Source organism: Myxocyprinus asiaticus, chromosome 50 (assembly GCF_019703515.2).
Source record: "Myxocyprinus asiaticus isolate MX2 ecotype Aquarium Trade chromosome 50, UBuf_Myxa_2, whole genome shotgun sequence".
NCBI classification, from domain to species: Eukaryota; Metazoa; Chordata; class Actinopteri; order Cypriniformes; family Catostomidae; genus Myxocyprinus; species Myxocyprinus asiaticus.
The window spans coordinates 17,250,890-17,269,572 of NC_059393.1; the positions used below are offsets into that span (position 1 = coordinate 17,250,890).

The 18,683-nt window shown below is 37.4% G+C and overlaps 1 protein-coding gene across 1 annotated transcript in view; it reads left to right on the forward strand.

Annotated features, from left to right (window-relative positions):
• Positions 1–7,790, forward strand: part of LOC127438903 (inaD-like protein) — a 163,299-nt gene extending 155,509 nt beyond the window's left edge. The window contains 1 exon segment of the mRNA XM_051694807.1: positions 1,856–7,790. Coding sequence (XP_051550767.1) covers positions 1,856–2,002 — 147 coding nt within the window. The 3' untranslated portion in view covers positions 2,003–7,790.
• The last annotated feature ends 10,893 nt before the right edge of the window (positions 7,791–18,683 follow it).

Below are 18,683 nucleotides of genomic sequence, written 5' to 3' on the forward strand. Positions count from 1 at the left end.
CTACTTTGAAGATGCTAAAATATAACACAGTTTTGATTTATTTTGGATTTTGTTTAGTCACAACATAATTCCCATAGTTCCATTTATGTTATTCCATAGTTTTGATGACTTTACTATTATTCTAAAATGTGAAGAAGAAAAAAATTATAGTAAAGAATGAGTAAGTGTTTCAAAACTTTTGACCGGTAGTGTGTGTGTGTATATATATATATATAACTCAGCAAAAAAAGAAACATCCTCTCAATTTCAACTGCTTTTATTTTCAGCAAACTTAACGTGTAAATATTTGTATGAACATAAAAAGATTCAACAACTAAGACATAAACTGGACAAGTTTCACAGACATGTGACTAACAGAAATGGAATAATGTGTCCCTGAACAAAGGGGGGGTCAAAATCAAAAGTAACAGTCAGTATCTGGTGTGGCCACCAGCTGCATTAAGTACTGCAGTGCATCTCCTCCTCATGGATTGCACCAGATTTGCCAGTTCTTGCTGTGAGATGTTACCCCACTCTTCCACCAAGGCATTTGCAAGTTCCCGGACATTTCTGGGGGGAATGGCCCTAGCCCTCACCCTCCGATCCAACAGGTCCCAGACGTGCTCAATGGGATTGAGATCCGGGCTCTTCGCTAGCCATGGCAGAACACTGACATTCCTGTCTTGAAGGAAATCATGCACAGAACGAGCAGTATGGCTGGTGGCATTGTCATGCTGGAGGGTCATGTCAGGATGAGCCTGTAGGAAGGGTACCACATGAGGGAGGAGGATGTTTTCCCTGTAACGCACAGCATTAAGATTGCCTGCAATGACAACAAGCTCAATCCGATGATTCTGTGACACACCGCCCCAGACCATGACGGACCCTTTACCTCCAAATCGATCCCGCTCCAGAGCACAGGCCTCGGTGTAACACTCATTCCTTTGACGATAAATGCGAGTCCGACCATCACCCCTGGTGAGACAAAACCGCAACTCGTCAGTGAAGAGCACTTTTTGCCAGTCCTGTCTGGTCCAGCGAAGGTGGGTTTGTGCCCATAGGAGACATTGTTGCCGGTGATGTCTGGTAAGGACTTGCCTTTCAACAGGCCTACAAGCCCTCAGTCCAGCCTCTCTCAGCCTATTGCGGACAGTCTGAGCACTGATGGAGGGATTGGGCGTTCCTGGTGTAACTCAGGCAGTTGTTATTGCCATCCTGTACCTGTCCCGCAGGTGTGATATTCGGATGTACCGAACCTGTACAGGTGTTGTTACATGTGGTCTGCCACTGCGAGGACAATCAGCTGTCCTTCCTGTCTCCCTGTAGCGCTGTCTTAGGCGTCTCACAGTACGGACATTGCAATTTATTGCCCTAGCCACATCTGCCTCCATGCAGCATGCTTAAGGCATGTTCACGCAGATGAGCAGGGACCCTGGGCATCTTTTTTTTTGGTGTTTTTCAGAGTCAGTAGAAAGGTCTCTTTAGTGTCGTAAGTTTTTATAACTGTGACCTTAATTGCCTACCGTCTGTAAGCTGTAAGTGTCTTAACGACTGTTTCACAGGTGCATGTTCATCCATAACACTCTTTTCCAATTATCTGTTATCCAGTGTCTGTGTTTCTTTGCCCACTCTAACCTTTTCTTTTTGTTTTTCTGTTTCAAAGGTGGCTTTTTGTTTGCAATTCTTCCCATAAGGCCTGCACCCCTGAGTCTTTAGAATTTAGAAAGTGTCTGGATAGGGCGTCCCTGTAGCCCTGATTTATATTAATCATCAATTGTGGCCACATTTGATACTGTAAATGAATAAAAAAAGATCAGTGTTTTTCAGTTGATGTAATTAGAGTCTCATTCCTAAACATTCCACATTCTGCCTGCAGGGGGCAGCAGCAGTGGACGGGCGTCTGAAGCGTGGAGACCAGCTCCTGTCGGTGAACGGAGAGAGTCTGGAGGGAGTCACACATGAACAAGCTGTGGCAATACTGAAGAAACAGAGAGGATCCGTCACGCTGTCTGTGCTCTCCTAACACACAAACACCCATATTAAAGGGACAGTTCACCCAAAAATGAATTTCTGTCATGTACTCACTCTCATATTATCTCATACCTGAAACTGTCCCTTTAAGGACCACAAACACTGAAAAACACAAACACTCCATTCACATGTCTTAAAGAGACTTTTTGCTCAAATCACATCAGCGATGGCCATCATTTGGACCCTTTACCTCCTGATATGGTCTGTTATGAGGTCGTGAGGACTGATGGAGAGAGACTGTTTGCACTTGATGCCGTCTTCACCTCTTTACTCTTGTGCACCTGGTATTTTAAATCATAAAGGGAAATCACACATGTATTGTGTCTGCACAACATTGTATTGTCTTAGTCTTTGGACCTGTAGCTGCTCCATTTGTAGGTGAATTATGTGGTAATATTAGAGATGATTATTTTAATGGAGTGAGTGCTGGTAACTCAAGACCAGGAGATAAATTTGGAGTAGCATATATAAGACACGCACTAATACACACACACACACACACACACACACACACTTCTTTTCAAACTCCATTTGAAATGATGATTTCAGTCTAAATAAGACAACTTTTAGTTCTACTAATTTCTTGATTCAAACTGAGGTACACACAAACACACAACAGACATTATACACAGACTAACTCACAACATTCGCAAGAAATCAGATTACTTTTCGTAATAAATGTAGTTGGTTTGATTACTTCATGGATATGCATTAAAAGGGACACAGATATATAGTTGAAAATGGTTGTAAATGTGCCTTGGAACAGGCAGATTCGATTGGGATGTTTTATTGGGTTTTTTTTTTAGCCAGTATTAGATAATGTATTAAGATCATATCAATAAGACTTTGTGCAGGGTAGCTTTATGGATATTTCGCAGAACAGTTCACCCAATTTAAATTCTGTAATCATTTACTCACCCTCATGTTGTTCCAAAAGTGTATGTTTTTTGTTGTTGTTGTTGTTGTTGTTGTTTTTTTCTCAGTGGAACACAAAAAGAGGTGTTTTGCAGAATGTTGATGCTGATTTTTTTTCCCCCATAAAATGATGTCAGGGGCTGTCGAGCTTAAATTTCGAGTACAAATATCATAAATCAACCTGGTTTTATAGAATCAGGTTACTATATTTTTTTGGCAAAATGAACTGTTAAAAAAAAATGAACATTAGATGTGCTACAACAACAATTACTTTTATTACCTTTCACACAAATCACAAGTAAAACGGCAAATTTTCAGTTTGTAAACACTTTTCGCCCTGTTCATCACAAAATTGCGCATGACTTGTAAGACGATAAATTACGAACTTGTTCAAACATTATCAAATTGCATGCTAGCATTGCACTTGCAATTCATGGGACCGGGATACGAATCATGAACGATTTGGACAAAAAAAAAAACTCAAATTGTGATTATTTTGAATAAATATTTCATTTTGAACTGGTGATATGATAAGCATTTTAACCAAAATTAACCCATGTTTTACCAATGTTTTGCCCATGCCATTGCCCATTAAACCATGTTTTGCCCATGCTGACCGGAAATACTGTTCTAGAAATGGTATTCAAACTTGAGGCCTCTTAAAAAGAACCAAACTAAATAAATAAATAAAACAGTGAAACACAGTGGAAAAAAAACATTATCACATTGCATCTATCCACTGTGTACATTTTTGTTGGGGGGGAGTCTAATTTAATTTGTGAAAGGGTCAGCTCCCTTTTCATAATTTTTTTTTAAACCCAGTCAACTTGAGTATCATATTTTTGTAGTATAACAAAAATAAGTTCTGAAATTATTATAAAAGTATAGTTTTATTTTATAATAATAAGAATAATTACAATTATTACTATTCATTGGTAATGTATTGCTTGCAGCATTGCTTTGCAGCCTTAAGCCTTTATATTAGTGGAAGCTTTTATTATGGCGGGAAACGGAATGAACTGAAGTTTCGGTTGTTTGTAGCTTAGTTGTCAACAGCATTTTAATATAGTGAAATGCTCTCATCTCCCTTTCTGTCCACAAAAACCCAGTGTCATGGGGTTATTTTAGATTTGTAAAGTATATTTCAGTGGCCAAACATATGTGAAATTACGCAAATGTGCAATTAAAGTGAACTTGGAGCACTTTAAAAATAATGCGCTCAGTGCACGTTAACACAAACAGCTGCGCAAATAAATGCAGAACAGTGTGAAGCATGTTCAGAATATTTATTTAATGAAAATGCAGCCCTCTTGGTTTGATAATCGCACTGGGTCATATGGTGATTTCGATTTTATTTTGATTAATCGTTCAGCCCTACTATTCGTTAGGTTTAGATTGAAAGTTTAGGGTAGGGAGGTTGTTGATTTAAAACTCGATAGAGCATTAACCTTAAAAACCTTATCTGCTTGCTTTTAGCGCCACACTGTGGACATTTCTCATTGGAACTGCAGCAATACACGTAAGGAACCACTTAATGTCATTGAGCAAAAATGTCGCCACAGTCACGTAATTTTCATGAGATCAGGCTGTCATAAAAGAAGTCTGTATAGCTTGTGCACTACATTACAAGTCTTCTGAAGCCATACGATAGCTTTGCATAAGGAACGGACAGAAATTCATTTGATGATTTTGCTTCATGAGGTTGAATAAATAATGACAGAATTTCCATTTTGAGGTGAACTCCTCCAATTATATTGCTGTAGCAGGATTTCAAATTGCTATAGTCAAACCTCTACTGATATACTGTATGTTGTTGCACAGAAATTCTTACGAATAACATAGATTTTTTTTTTTTTTTTTTTTACATTTTTATAACTATTAATTCAGTTGCACACATTTCTAGTGTTTAATTGTAAAAAAAAAAAAAAAAAGTTTTTCCTTTGTGGGACATGATTTTGCATTGCTATTGTCTCTGTGAAGATGTCTAGTATGACACCTCGTCTCAGTGTATGCGTGCCTCACAATATGAGGATATCCTGTGTCAGTCTGTCTTCTAGAGGAAGTGTTTCTGGGTCTCCAGGCTGTAGACAGCATGTGGCAACCCTATCCAGACCGTCTCATCCACTAGGATTTTGTAAGCATATAGAAGCATACATTGTCCTCTCATACAATGCCTTGAATTCTCATGCCATGTGGACAGTGTGTTATAACCCGTCTACTCCTGCATCCCTTTAAAAAACCTGCCTGTGTCTCTTATGCCTGTCTTCCCGTCTTGAATCACCTTTCAAACTAATGCAACTCAGTCTGCTGTCTTCCTTCTAACTTTGCTAGATCTTTAGATTTAGGCTGTGAACCACAAAACTGACTTGAATCATGTTGATCGTTAAAGGGTTAGTTTAGCCAAAAAATGGCAATTCTGTCATCATGTTGTTCCAAACCCACAGAAAAAAAGAAAGTCATACTGGCTTGGAACAACGTAAATAGAGAATTTTCATTTTTTGGTGAATTTGAAAACATTTGTAGTACCTTTCTATCAGTCATTGTTTCCGTCGAATATCACTGTAATAAGTCCAAAGAAACCATTTAGTACAGTTCATACATTCAATACAAAAAGCTAAGCCTGAAATAAAGCTGATTTATCAACATATACAAAATGAATGTGAATTCATTTATTAAGTATCAGTTATCCAATGTGCGGGACATTTTTTTTTTTACTTTTGACTTCTAAATTGTTGTTATGAAATAAAAAAAAATACAGTGGGGTTCAACTTCATAAGTCTGTATTTTTCTAATTAAAAAAGAAATCGTTGATTTTCAGTATAACAATTTGAGTGAAAAGTTGAATTGAAAAAAGTAAGGAAATCTGACCTTTTTTACAGAGTCAAGAAAAATATTGTTGAATCAAAATTGAATGTTATTCATTTGTACACTCAAAAATATATTTTAGACTATTTTTAAGATTTATATATACTTAACAAAATTCCATCAATTGTGTCATATTTACCAACATTAAATGATTAAAACTTAAAATATTTAGAATACTCAATACAATATTGAAATATGCAAATCTTAAAATTATTTTTTTCATTGCTTGTCATAATGTTTGTTGTAAATCCTCAAACCTAGTTTATTTCTAGGTTTGTGTGTTTTTCTATCTTTGCCTATTTATAATTCTTTGTTTGTAAAAATATATTTTTAGAACTATTTAAAGTAATAGTTCACACAAAAAGGAAAATTCTCTCATCATTTACTCACCCTCACGCCATCCCAGATGTGTATGACTTTCTGTCTTCTACAGAACACGAATGAAGATTTTTAGAAGAATATTTCAAGAAACAAAATCCAATACTAGCCATGTCTGCATTAGCTTATTAGCATATATTGTTTTTATTATTATTATTATGATTGTATAGAGGCTTGAGAGCAAATTTCTGAAATACAGTGTGTCTGATATTATGTTAATATGCATAAAGTACAACGATACAACAGACAGTACAATAAATGGCTTCTACGATCAACTACAATTAATGTTTAAAGTTAAAGTTATTCTACAAAAAAGAAAACAGAGCAAACCTTCGGTACAAGTTAAGCTGTGTCAGCAATTAAAATTATACAGTATATTCAACAGATTACAGCAGCAATCAGAGTTAATATGGGGTGCTGATTCAGCTGATTATAGTGTAGATATTTCCTTAAAGTTACATGACAGTTATGTTTTCATCCGTTTGGTGAACAGTGATGTTTTCGTTCACTTGAGTACATTCACTTCTCCTGAAAAACAAGCATTGCAGTTCCACTGTTTAAAAGAGAAACATGTTTCAAAAGAAATTTTTACAAATTTTCAGCATGATTTTCTCATTCTGACTTACAGTATGAAAGTAAATTGATTTACGAAAATGATTTGTTTTTAACAAGTTAAACATTACTTGTAATCTTGGAAAAACGAGTGTAAATTTAACATCAAAACATCACATCAAACATAATTTTAACGTATTACAAACATAAATATACCACATATCGCAGCTCAGATGAGACACCCAGTTTTAATTTTTCTCAGGCCAAATAAACATTGGCGATTTTGATCATGGGTAAATTATGTGTATTTCATGACCAGGTTTTGTACAGATATGTGTATTTCTTTTCCCAGTTACTTGTCTAGACAATTGAACCACTGAAAGGTTCTGTAATGCTTTATAAAATATTGATAACTGCATTGTTGAGGTATTACCTGACTGCATCAAGCCTATTTTCATAGGTTGGTGATCCATTAGTCATGGTGTATTCATTGGGCATCACTGCTTCTGGTTTGCTTTAGTCAACAATAGACTTTTATTTACACAAATCTGATTCCAGAGACTATTTGCTAAATACAATATATCACATAACCGTAGAAATGATATTTGCTTAAATCAACATTTGTTGAAAACATTAATAGACATTATTACATAATGTTTATATTCAAGTAATTTGACATTTTATGAAACTTTTCATATATTTTAACTAACTATTAATGAACAAAACTTTAACGTTTATCAAAACTTTGCACTTAATCTTGGTTATTACGAATTTTTGGCATAAATTATAAATTTTTACATTACATTTTTAGTATAATGTATCTACATTACATTAGTTAATGCATTATGAACTAACAACTAACAATTGTGTTTACATAAATTAATCATGATTAATGAATGCTGTTAAAGTATACAGTATTGTTCATTGTTAGTTCATGAGCATACATCTAGAACCTCATTGTAAAGTGTTACCAGAAATTCTACAATAACCACTTATCTGTTAATGTTTGTAAATGACATACTAATGAAAGTTATAATAAAGTGTTATCACATTTTTTTTTTTTTTTATGCCTCATCAATTATACAGATCTGTTTCAGGTTTAATATTAAATTTAAATCATATAGAACAGGATGGACTACCTTGGAGTTTCACACCAGGCTTTGTTTACGAGTAAGGTGACAAAGAGGAGGAAGAGGAAGACGGCAGTAGCGATGATTCCCATAAGCCAGTTTGGCAAAGCATGCTCTACCTTATCTGAGAGACAGATGTCAAAGTGAAAGACAAAAACTGCAATTTCAACCATCTCAAACTATTGAAAATGAGCTCAGGATATTACTATACTATAATGCTTGGTCATTATATTTTCTTATTGCACGCAGTTTCTAGCTTATTCCTCTAAAAGCATTGAAATGAATCATACCTGCTTGAGCCACAACTTGTCCCATGGTGAGCAAAAGCCAGTGAAGCACAGTGATTGATTTTCCCATATTTTTCAAATGCACATTAATTCCCTTAAGCTATCACTTGTTGACTATATGAGCACCTGTATCCCTAGGTTATCCTAACCAGGAAACCGTTATCTTAACATGCATGTGAAGACAACAACCAGAGTAGATCTGCGCAGATCAGGTCAATCATTTACCCACCACATGATATTTAACCATCACAGAAGAATAACATAAGGTGTGATGGGTGAGAGGCATAATAGCTTAACACCATTTAGATTTGATTTTCTAAAGCATCTCAAATGTTTTCAGTTGATATCCATCCATTTTTGTATCCCAGTGATGTCAAATATGAAGTCACAAATATAAAAATAAAGTTATAAAGAATGTCCTCAAGAGATGATGGTAGAGTTGCATTTACAGTGGAGGAAGCCGTTTTCCAACTTGCAGTTTAAAAAATTATGTTCTTTAAGCTTCCATAAGCTGCCTAACATGAGCGAGATCTCTGCAAGGATCGAGAAATATGGCTGGTTAGCAACATTGCATTGTTTTCAACGAGTAATAGATCACTGAAGGCTTGATAGACACATTAAACCCATCAGTGCCACTTTGCTCCCTAAGAGGTTACAGTTTAGCTAGATTAAAACAAGTGCTGAAAGATCATTATGGTACATTTAAGAAATAATTGATGATTTAAAATTTAATTCTTGAAAATAAATACACACCTGAGGTAGTAATGCGGCCAGTGGAGTGGCTGTTGTACCTCGGGTGTGCATTAATTTTCAGTAATTCGACAGTTATACAAGTGTTCCCACCGTACATGTCTATATAATGTGTTTATCTCGAGCTATTTTTCAGGTTTGTGTCTCTAAAATGCTGCTGTGTGAAGAACTTCTACCTTACACCGTTGAGTAAGTATCTCGCTTTAAGCAGCCCAAGCTGCATTTACTAATTTGGAAAGAACCAAGCAAAGTGATATGGAACTGTAATGCGGTCAACAAACCAGGAACTACTTCATAGCCATGTAGTTATAGAAAATAAACATGATAACACCCTCTGTCAACCAATCAGAATCAATAATTAAACAATGCTGTGGTGTGGTGCACCACAATCTGGTTTCAAAAGAAAAAAGTTGTGTTCATTTTCTCCATAGGCTAATTCATTTTTAACGAGAACTTAAAAACCTTTTTAAAAACAGACCTACCTTTTGCTCCGATGTTGTTAATCTGTGATATCTGGTCCTGTTGAAGCCATCAGTCTCCATTTATTTCAGCATTTTTTACAAAATCATGTTAAATAGTAGAATTCCTGGTGAGAAACTACACTACCCATGATTATGAAGGGAAAGATACACCAAACAGAGATTTGCAGCAAACAATGTGCGGCAGAAGAGCTGTGCAGCGACCATCCACTTTCAATGCACTGCATTGAGGAGGTCTCTCTACACTCTCAAACTACTTTTATATTTATATATATCTGAATATTTTGCAATCTACTTAAAATGGTGGCCAAAAGTTTGGAATAATGTACAGATTTTGCTCTTATGGAAAGAAAGTGGTACTTTTATTCACCAAAGTGGCATTCAACTGATCACAGTGTATAGTCAGGACATTAATAACGTGAAAAATTACTATTACAATTTGGAAAAAATTTAACTACTTCAAAGAGTTCTCATCAAACAATCCTCCACATGCAGCAATGACAGCTTTGCAGATCCTTGGCATTCCAGCTGTCAGTTTGTCCAGATTCTCAGGTGACATTTCACCCCACACTTCCTGTAGCACTTGCCATAGATGTATCTGTCTTGTTGGGCACTTCTCACGCACCTTATAGTCTAGCTGATCCCACAAAATCTCAATGGGGTTAAGATCCTTAACACTCTTTTCCAATTATCTGTAGTCCAATGTTTGTGTTTCTTTGCCCACTCTAACCTTTTCTTTTTGTTTTTATGTTTCAAAAGTGGCTTTGCAATTCTTCCCATAAGGCCTGCACCCCTGAGTCTTCTCTTTACTGTTGTACATGAAACCGGTGTTGAGCGGGTAGAATTCAATGAAGCTGTCAGCTGAGGACATGTGAGGCGTCTATTTCTCAAACTAGAGACTCTGATGTACTTATCCTCTTGTTTAGTTGTACATCTGGCCTTCCATATCTCTTTATGTCCTTGTTAGAGCCAGTTGTCCTTTGTCTTTGAAGACAGTAGTGTACACCTTTGTATGAAATCTTCAGTTTTTTGGCAATTTCAAGCATTGTATAGCCTTTATTCCTCAAAACAATGATTGACTGACAAGTTTCTAGAGAAAGCTGTTTCTTTTTTGCCATTTTTGATCTAATATTGACCTTAAGACATGTCAGTCTATTGCATACTGTGGCAACTCAAAAATAAACGCAAAGACAATGTTAAGCTTCATTTAATGGACCAAACAGCTTTCAGCTGTGTTTGATATAATGGCAAGTGATTTTCTAGTACCAAATTAGCAATTTAACATGATAGCTCAAGGATAAGGTGTTGGGCTCAGGTCATGTGATGCCGTGCGAGGATCGGTCGTGTGAAAGGCGAGATCTGCATACTTTGCTAGTTTTAGATCTGCTTTTTATAATTTAATCCAGTGAGATTCGATACACTCTGTACCATAACTGTTCTAGGAGGACAATATGTCAAAGAATTCAAAATCCTCAGGCTCTGGAGACATTAAAAGACACTTATGTGCTCAGGCTGACACCCCTGAGCAGGCCGTGGGCCCGGGAGTCGATTTGGTAGGAGAGGTGTGGGAAATGCTGAATATGTCGGCAATGCTGATGAAGGTTGTTGCTGACTTGGAGGATCTTGCTGTGATACGTTGATCGATCACTGCCATGGAGGCAAAGTTTACTGATGTGGTCACGAAAGTGGGTTATGTCGAGAAACTAATCAATTATCTGGAGTCATTGGAGAGGGAATTATCTGCTAATCCGCTAGCAACCAAGGTGGATTTGGAGCATGTCTGGGAGAAGCTGGAGGACATGGAGAACTGTAGCCGGTGGAATAACGTCCGTATTGTTGGAATTCCTGAGGCCGAAGAGGGTCAGGATATGGAAAACGAGCGAGCTCACAGGGTTCTGGGTCGCCGATCGACGGAAGGAGACAGGCCCGATCAATTCTGGCCAAATTTCTGAGATCATCTGATAAAGATCTTGTGTCACGCAAGGCGAGGAGTAAAGGAAGGCTTTCTTGTAAGAACCACAGCATTTTCTTGTTCCCAGACTTTGCGAACTTGACAAAAGAGAAACGTGATTGATTCAAGGAATGCAAGAAACTTTGTTTTGTCCCAGAATCTGTGTTTTGGGCGATGGGGCGGTCATTGATGTGGGGAATAAACACATAAAAAATTGGGTTCTGACCAGTGTAATGATTAGCAGGCAAATTATTTTAAGGGGATGGAGGTCGGCTGGCCTTTATAATTGTATTTTTGACACACAATCTATTTTTTTCTAATATGTCAAAATGTCAAATGTTAGTATGAGTGGATTGTCTCTCTCCACATGGAATGTGAAAGGGCTGGGGCACCCCATAAAAAGAAGGAAGGTTATTTCTCTTCTTAAGTGTAAGACATATGTAGTGGTTCTTCAAGAAACGCACCTTTCTCTGCAGGAAGCTGGAAAATTTGGAAAGAAATGGGGTGAGCATTTTTTTTTATAGTGCTGGCTCGAGTAAGAGCAGGGGACTCATTACATGGATAAGGAAACATTTACAATTCAAATGTTTCAAACAGAGTAAAGATAAATTAGGAAGAGTCATTATTGTTTTAGCTGAAATTCAGGGGCAAAGACTTATTTTGGCTAATATTTATGCACCTAACGTCGATGATCAGGGCTTTTTTTTATAGATGTTGAAGGGATGTTGCAAGCTGCTGGCACCCCTCATGATATAATACTGAGAGGAAACTTTAATCTTTTTATGGACTCAGTCCTTGATCATAGTGAAGCAAAAGTGTGCAAGCACACTAGTGCAACAGTGATGCTTCACAGGATGTGTAAAAATCTTGGTCTTTTGAACCCATCTGGTAGGGACTATAATTTTTTTTCATCAGTCCATAAGATTTACTCTAGAATAGATTTATTCATTTTTTATGTCAAAGTCCCTCATTTCATCTGTTGTTGATGGCTCAATTGGAAACATTTTAGTCTCAGATCACGCCCTGGTGTGTTTTGAGGTGTTGCCACATACAGAGAAAAAGAAATCATACAGTTGGATGATTTGCAAAATCCTGAATTCCAACAAATGCTAAAAGCTGAAATCAATGTCTATATGAAGACCAACTGGTCCTCAGTATCCTCTGTGGGCATGGCTTGGGAGGCACTTAAGGCAGTTCTTACATTATGGCTAGATATATAAAACAGAGAGATTCTTTTTCTACCATTCCCTCGTGAAATCTGCTGGTGGTGAAATATTTACCTTGGCCATTGATATTAATAATTATTTTAAAGAATTCTATCTTGATCTCTATAGTTCCACTTCTTTGGCTACTGATGAAGATATTAGAAACTTTGTGGAACCATTAGAACTTCCTAAACTGACGACTGAGCAAAAAAAATTCTCTTGATTCTGAGATAACCTTGGAGGAGCTTGGCGAGGTAATTACGGCCTTGCATACAGGCAAGGCTCTGGGGTCAGACGATTTTGCTGCTGAATTTTTTAGATCTTATGCTACAGAATTGGCTCTACTTTTGTTAGAAGTTTATACGGAAGCATTAAAGAATGGAAAGCTTTTGCCAACCATGACACAAGCTCGAATCAGTGTGATTTTTAAAAAGGACAAAGATCCAAGCGAGTGTAAGAGTTACCGTCCAATTTCCCTGATCCAGCTAGATGTTAAAATATTGTCAAAAATTTGGGCTAACCGATTAAGTAAAGTTATGACATATCTTATACATATAGATCAGGTGGGGTTTATTCGTGGCTGTAGCTCTTCTGAAAACATTAGGCATTTCATCAATATCATGTGATTAGTGGCAAATTATCAGACTCCAGTCGCTGCCATCTCTCTTGACGCCAAAAAGGTGTTTGATATGGTAGAATGGGATTATCTTTTTAAGATTTTGGAAATGTATGGGTTCGGGATTACTTTTATTGGATGGATTAAGTTACTTTATAGACACCCGTTAGTGGCGGTACAAACAAATTTATTAATTTCAGATTATTTTACTCTGGATAGGAGCACTCGGCAGGGTTGCCCTTTTTCCACCTTATTGTTCTGTCTTGCCCTTGGACCATTATAAGAAAGCCGCTACAAGAAAGAAAGATGATTTTCCAGGGGTGGTGGCAGGAGGTGTGGCGCATAGGCTTTTGCTTTAAGCTGATTATATTTTATTATTCATCTCTGACCCTACTAGATCTATGCCTTGCCTCCACAGAATTATTCATTCCTTTTCTAAGTTCTCAGGATACAGAGCTAATTGGTCTAAATCCAAAGCTTTGGCTCTGACAGCATACTGCCCGGTAACGGCTTTTCAGCTGGGCGCCTTCCAGCTGCCCAAACAGTGCATTAAGTATTTGGGTATTTTATTCCCAGCAAATTTGTGTGATAGGGTTAATTTAGACCTTTAATAAAAATGTTTTCGAGGGATGTGGGCAGGTGGGCTTCATTACATTTATCTGTGATTGGGAAGGTTAATGTTATTAAAATGAATTGTATTCCAAAATTCAACTACCTGCTACAATCTCTCCCTATAGATGTCACCCTCTCTTATTTCAAGCAATTTGATAGCATATCAAAGTCCTTCATTTGGTAACAATGGTAAATGTCCCAGATTACATTTAAGTAAGCTGCATAGGCCAATTGACATAGGTGGGCTAGGCATACCCAAGAATTTGTTTTATTATTATGCATTCGGTCTCAGACATTTGGCTCATTGGTCGCTTCCACCTGAGAGAGCCCCTCCCTGGTTTTGTATTGAACAGGAAATTCTTGCCCCTATTTCGCCATTGCAAAGCCTTTCTATCAAACTAACCGGAGAAGTTTCAACCCGTTATCTTGCATTTGCACGCTGTATGGATAAAAGTGTCCAGAGTGTTTAATCTGGACATTTATTTAAATGTTGCTTCGAGCATATGGCTGAACCCAAAGTTATGCATTAATAAGTCCCCTTTCTGTTGGACAGAGTGGATTGTGAGGGAGGTTAATACTCTTGGTGGCCTATATGAGAGTGGAGAGATCCTTTTAAAATATGGTTCAACATTTTGGGATTCCCAGGTCTCAATTCTTTAGGTATTCACAGCTGCGCCACCTGCTTTGTACTATTCTTGGGAGTAGCATACAACCCCCTAAAGCAGCAAATACTCTGGGAGTGGTGATTACTGCTTTCGGAAAAGGTCATGAGGCATCAGTGTATTACTCCCTGCTAATTCAGAGTCTGGGGGACAGAGCGTCAACTTCTCTCAAGAGATTATGGGAGAAAGATTTAAACTTGGTATTGGAGGAAGGAGTGTGGGCTAGGATTCTAAAAAACATCAAGTCTACATCTAGAGATGCAAGCCTTATGCAATTTAAGATTTTACATTGATTCTGTTGGACCCCCTCTAGATTGTATAGGCTTGGTCTTAAAGACACACCCACCAGCTTGCAATGCCAAATCAGAAGATTTGGTGGTCTGTTAAGATCCAAGAATTTTGGTTGAGGGTTCAGAGTTTTATGTGTGATGTCTTGGGCACTCAAATTTCATTTTGCCCCAGACTCTGTTTTTTTAGGCGATGGGGCGGTCATTAATATAGGGGATAAGCACATAAAATATTGGGTCCTAGCCGGTGTTATGATTGGCAGACAGTCAGCTCGAACGCCCTCATTTCAGGAGTGGTGCACAGAGATGGGCAGGGTGGCGGCATTTGAGGAGGTGTCGCATAGAAGTCTAGGCAACCGGCAGTTTTTTGAAAAAAAGCGGGGCAGTTACTTGGTATTTTTGGAGGGCTTTCGAGAAGGGGCAGTGGAGAGGGACATAAAGTTTTAAATGTGTGTATTTATTATTATTATATATATATATATATATATATATGTATTGTTGGGGGTTGGGGTGGGGTTGGGGTTGGGGATTGGGAGGGGGGAAGGGAAATAATGGGGTTTAAGGGGGATAATGTTTGACTCTGTACGTGAATGTTTTGTTGTGTTATGTGTCATGCTGAGGAGCAAACAATTAAAAATGTTAATCTGAAAGGATAAGGTGTTGGAGTGATGGATGCTGGAAATGGGGCCTGCCTAAATTTGATCAAAAATGACTTTTTCAAATAGTGATGGTGCTGTTTTTTACATCAGTAATATCCTGATTATACTTTGTGATCAGCTGAATGCCACTTTGGTGAATTAAAGTACCAATTTCCTTCCGAAACAGCAAAATCTGTATATTATTCCAAACTTTTGGCCGCCAGTGTATATTTTATTGATTAGATACTTACAATCAACAACTTTAAATCAATAGTTCTATATTTTTCCATAGTTTTTTTACTCAATTATGTAATTCACGATGCGTCGTGGGTGTGAAATTTGTGCTTCATGAAAGACCGTAATCACATAGTCTTGTACCTTTGTCTTTTTGTCCAATTTTAAAATACTCTTTTGCTTCAAAGTGTGTTATGGTTAACTTAAAACCTTTTGAGAATTTTATGAGGTCCCTATGGGGGAAAAATATAAAAATATATTTCTAGAAATATCTAGAAATATTGTCCTAAAGTCATATGATATTTTCAATGATATTAAACCACTGTCTTTACTAGTTTACAGTAACCAGCAATGGCTTGAACTTGAAGCCATTGCTGACTTGGCCATTTTGTTGGCCTTTTACGTCCTCTCATTATGAAACCTCAAGAGGTGAATGCACATGAGAATGGGTGTTAAACAGAAACCACTCTTGAGGTGAAGGGCTTGATTAACAGACCAAGCAGAGAAATAGGGCAGAGTTGGATGAAGAGCAAAATCCGCCCCCTCTGGACCCGAGGGACATATGGGCGTCTCTAAGCTGAGACCGAGGAGCTTTGTCCCTCCAGAAAATTAGCACCGCTTTATAACCAGAAAACTGCCCTGCCCACTCATTAACACCTCGCATAAAATACCGACCCTCTCCCCAAGGGAGCTGCTTCTGTTGATGGTGTGGTAGATAGCCATGAGAGACCCCATTGGAGACTCTTTCCACTGCCCATCCTAGCTCTGAGAACCAGACCTCTGGCAGGTTCACTAGGACAGCTTCAGCCCATCCATATCATATAGGGAGGGGCTTCTTAATTGAATCCTTGCCCCCCTTGTCTAGTTATCTCAGGGTAATGGTGCTTTTTATCTGTCCTTTGTTGTGATGGGACTCCTTTGAGATTCATCCAGGATTGAGCTCTGTATCCCTGTACTTCGAGTCTCCGGTTGGGGCCACCGGTGGGAAAAAGGTGGATACAGACTACACCACAGTTAATTAAAAAGGGAAAGGATGCCGTCAAACCCCAGTCAAAAAGCCCTTGATTGAATCCATAATACCAGCCCACTGTTTCAAGAGGAGAGTATTGGCATTTGAGATGAATACATGGACTTAATAGAATTAGATTGTGGGAGGAGTGTTTTGATGGTTTTTAATTTCTGGTGGGATACTCACAGTCATGTGGCTCAATATTCAAAGCTGGAATGGGAAGCAGATGGCATTGAAAATCTGAGTGATCTTCAATGGACAAAATTTAACTCTAATTGAGCAGCATAGAACATGATGTTGAGTCCGTAATTGAATTGTTTGGAGTGAGTTTGATGTAATTAGGTATAGAGATCGGTCATTGACATGAAGGGTAGTGAATTTTAGTAGTTATATCTAATAGTTCCTTTTGATTATGACCTGTAACATAGCTTATTTAGTCTTGAGAAGAGATTGGACTGGATAGTTTTAAAGCAATTGTTCATTCAAAAATGTAAATTCTGTCATCATTTACTCACCAGTCACTAATATGTTTTTGTTTGAAAGCCTATTCATTTCGATATGTTTACACCTCTTATCTACACTAGAACAACGTTTTTAACAGTAGAACATTCAACTCATGAGCTTTATTCCAAGTCTTCTATAGACATATAATAGCTTTGTGAGGAGAACAGACCGAAATGCAAATAATTATTTGCTGAAATTTGATTTTCTAAAATTTCTTTTGCATTCTTACATTAAAATATGGAAGGTCAAGATCAGTCAATAAAATTTGAAATTTGAGGTCAATGAGTGTGTTTACATGCATGCCAAAATGCTGAGAACTACCAAAAATCAGCTTATTTTAAAAGTCTTACAACACAAAACAATTATGTTTATTTGAGATTTGAAGAGACTCTAGCCACCTGAGCCATGGGCTGCTCTCAGTGCTACCATCAGGCAGGCGGTATCGCAGCATCAGGACCCGCACCAGCCGACTTCATGACAGCTTCTTCCCCCAAGCAATCAGACTTTTGAACTCTTGATCACTCACGATACATATATCAGCACTGCACTGTATTAGCCTCAGAATGGACTCACATTTTATACTTCTCTTAATAACACACTGGCAACTGACTATCAACCGACAGCTGAATGTCAACACAACACTTCATATTTATTGGTGGGGGGTGGGGGGCACTACAGTGTATTTTTATTGTATACAGTCTTCTTATTTTGTGTATACTGTATATTGTATATTATTAGGTGTATATTGTGTTGTGTAACAAGATGTGTAAATTGTGTTATGTGTAAATCAGATGTTTATTGTAATTGTCCTACTGCTATGTTGCTTGGAACTGCACCCAAGACTTCACCCACTGTTGCACTTGTGTATATGGTTGAGTGACAATAAAGGGATTTGATTTGATTTTGAAATCATCAGATTATTCTCTACTTTTTGACATCAAAACATAAATAGTCATGCACAAAACACTATAATGTGCACATTACATTATTAACCATTAATAATGCCAGTTAAGGTTTTTACTAGGGGTCAACCGTTAGTGGATTTTGTAGATACCGATAACTAAGGTGGTGGGAAAGGCCAATAACCTATTATACGGCCGATAGTTTTTAGAGTAGATTTATAGAGAATGTAAAAATTTTTACTTATTCTTTCAGTATCACGATGGGCACAGACAAAGAGTCCAAGTTGAATAAAATCCCAGATGCAGTTTATTGTTCAACAAAATCCCAATAATAACCTGAAAAAAATAAGTGAAAATTTGGTGCATAATGTGGGATTTTTAAATATAAACAAGCCCAAAAACAAACCGGGGACACTTATTTTCAAAATGATAAAAAAACATAAGTTTTTGCCGATAACCGATAGGTCCAAAAAGCAACCATCGGCTTGATTAATCGGTAAAAACAATATTTTGGTCTACCTCTAGTTTTTACCTGCAAAACGCAAAACTGGGTTAATGGGCAAAAACCTTTTTTTTTTTTTTTTAAAAAGATTGCAAAGGAGACTTGGCAATGTCATTTATGTATGTGGGTGTGGATCAGTGATTGGTCTGAGAACTGCCCTTGGATCAGTTTTTCACAGTCCCTCTCTAGGCCCCC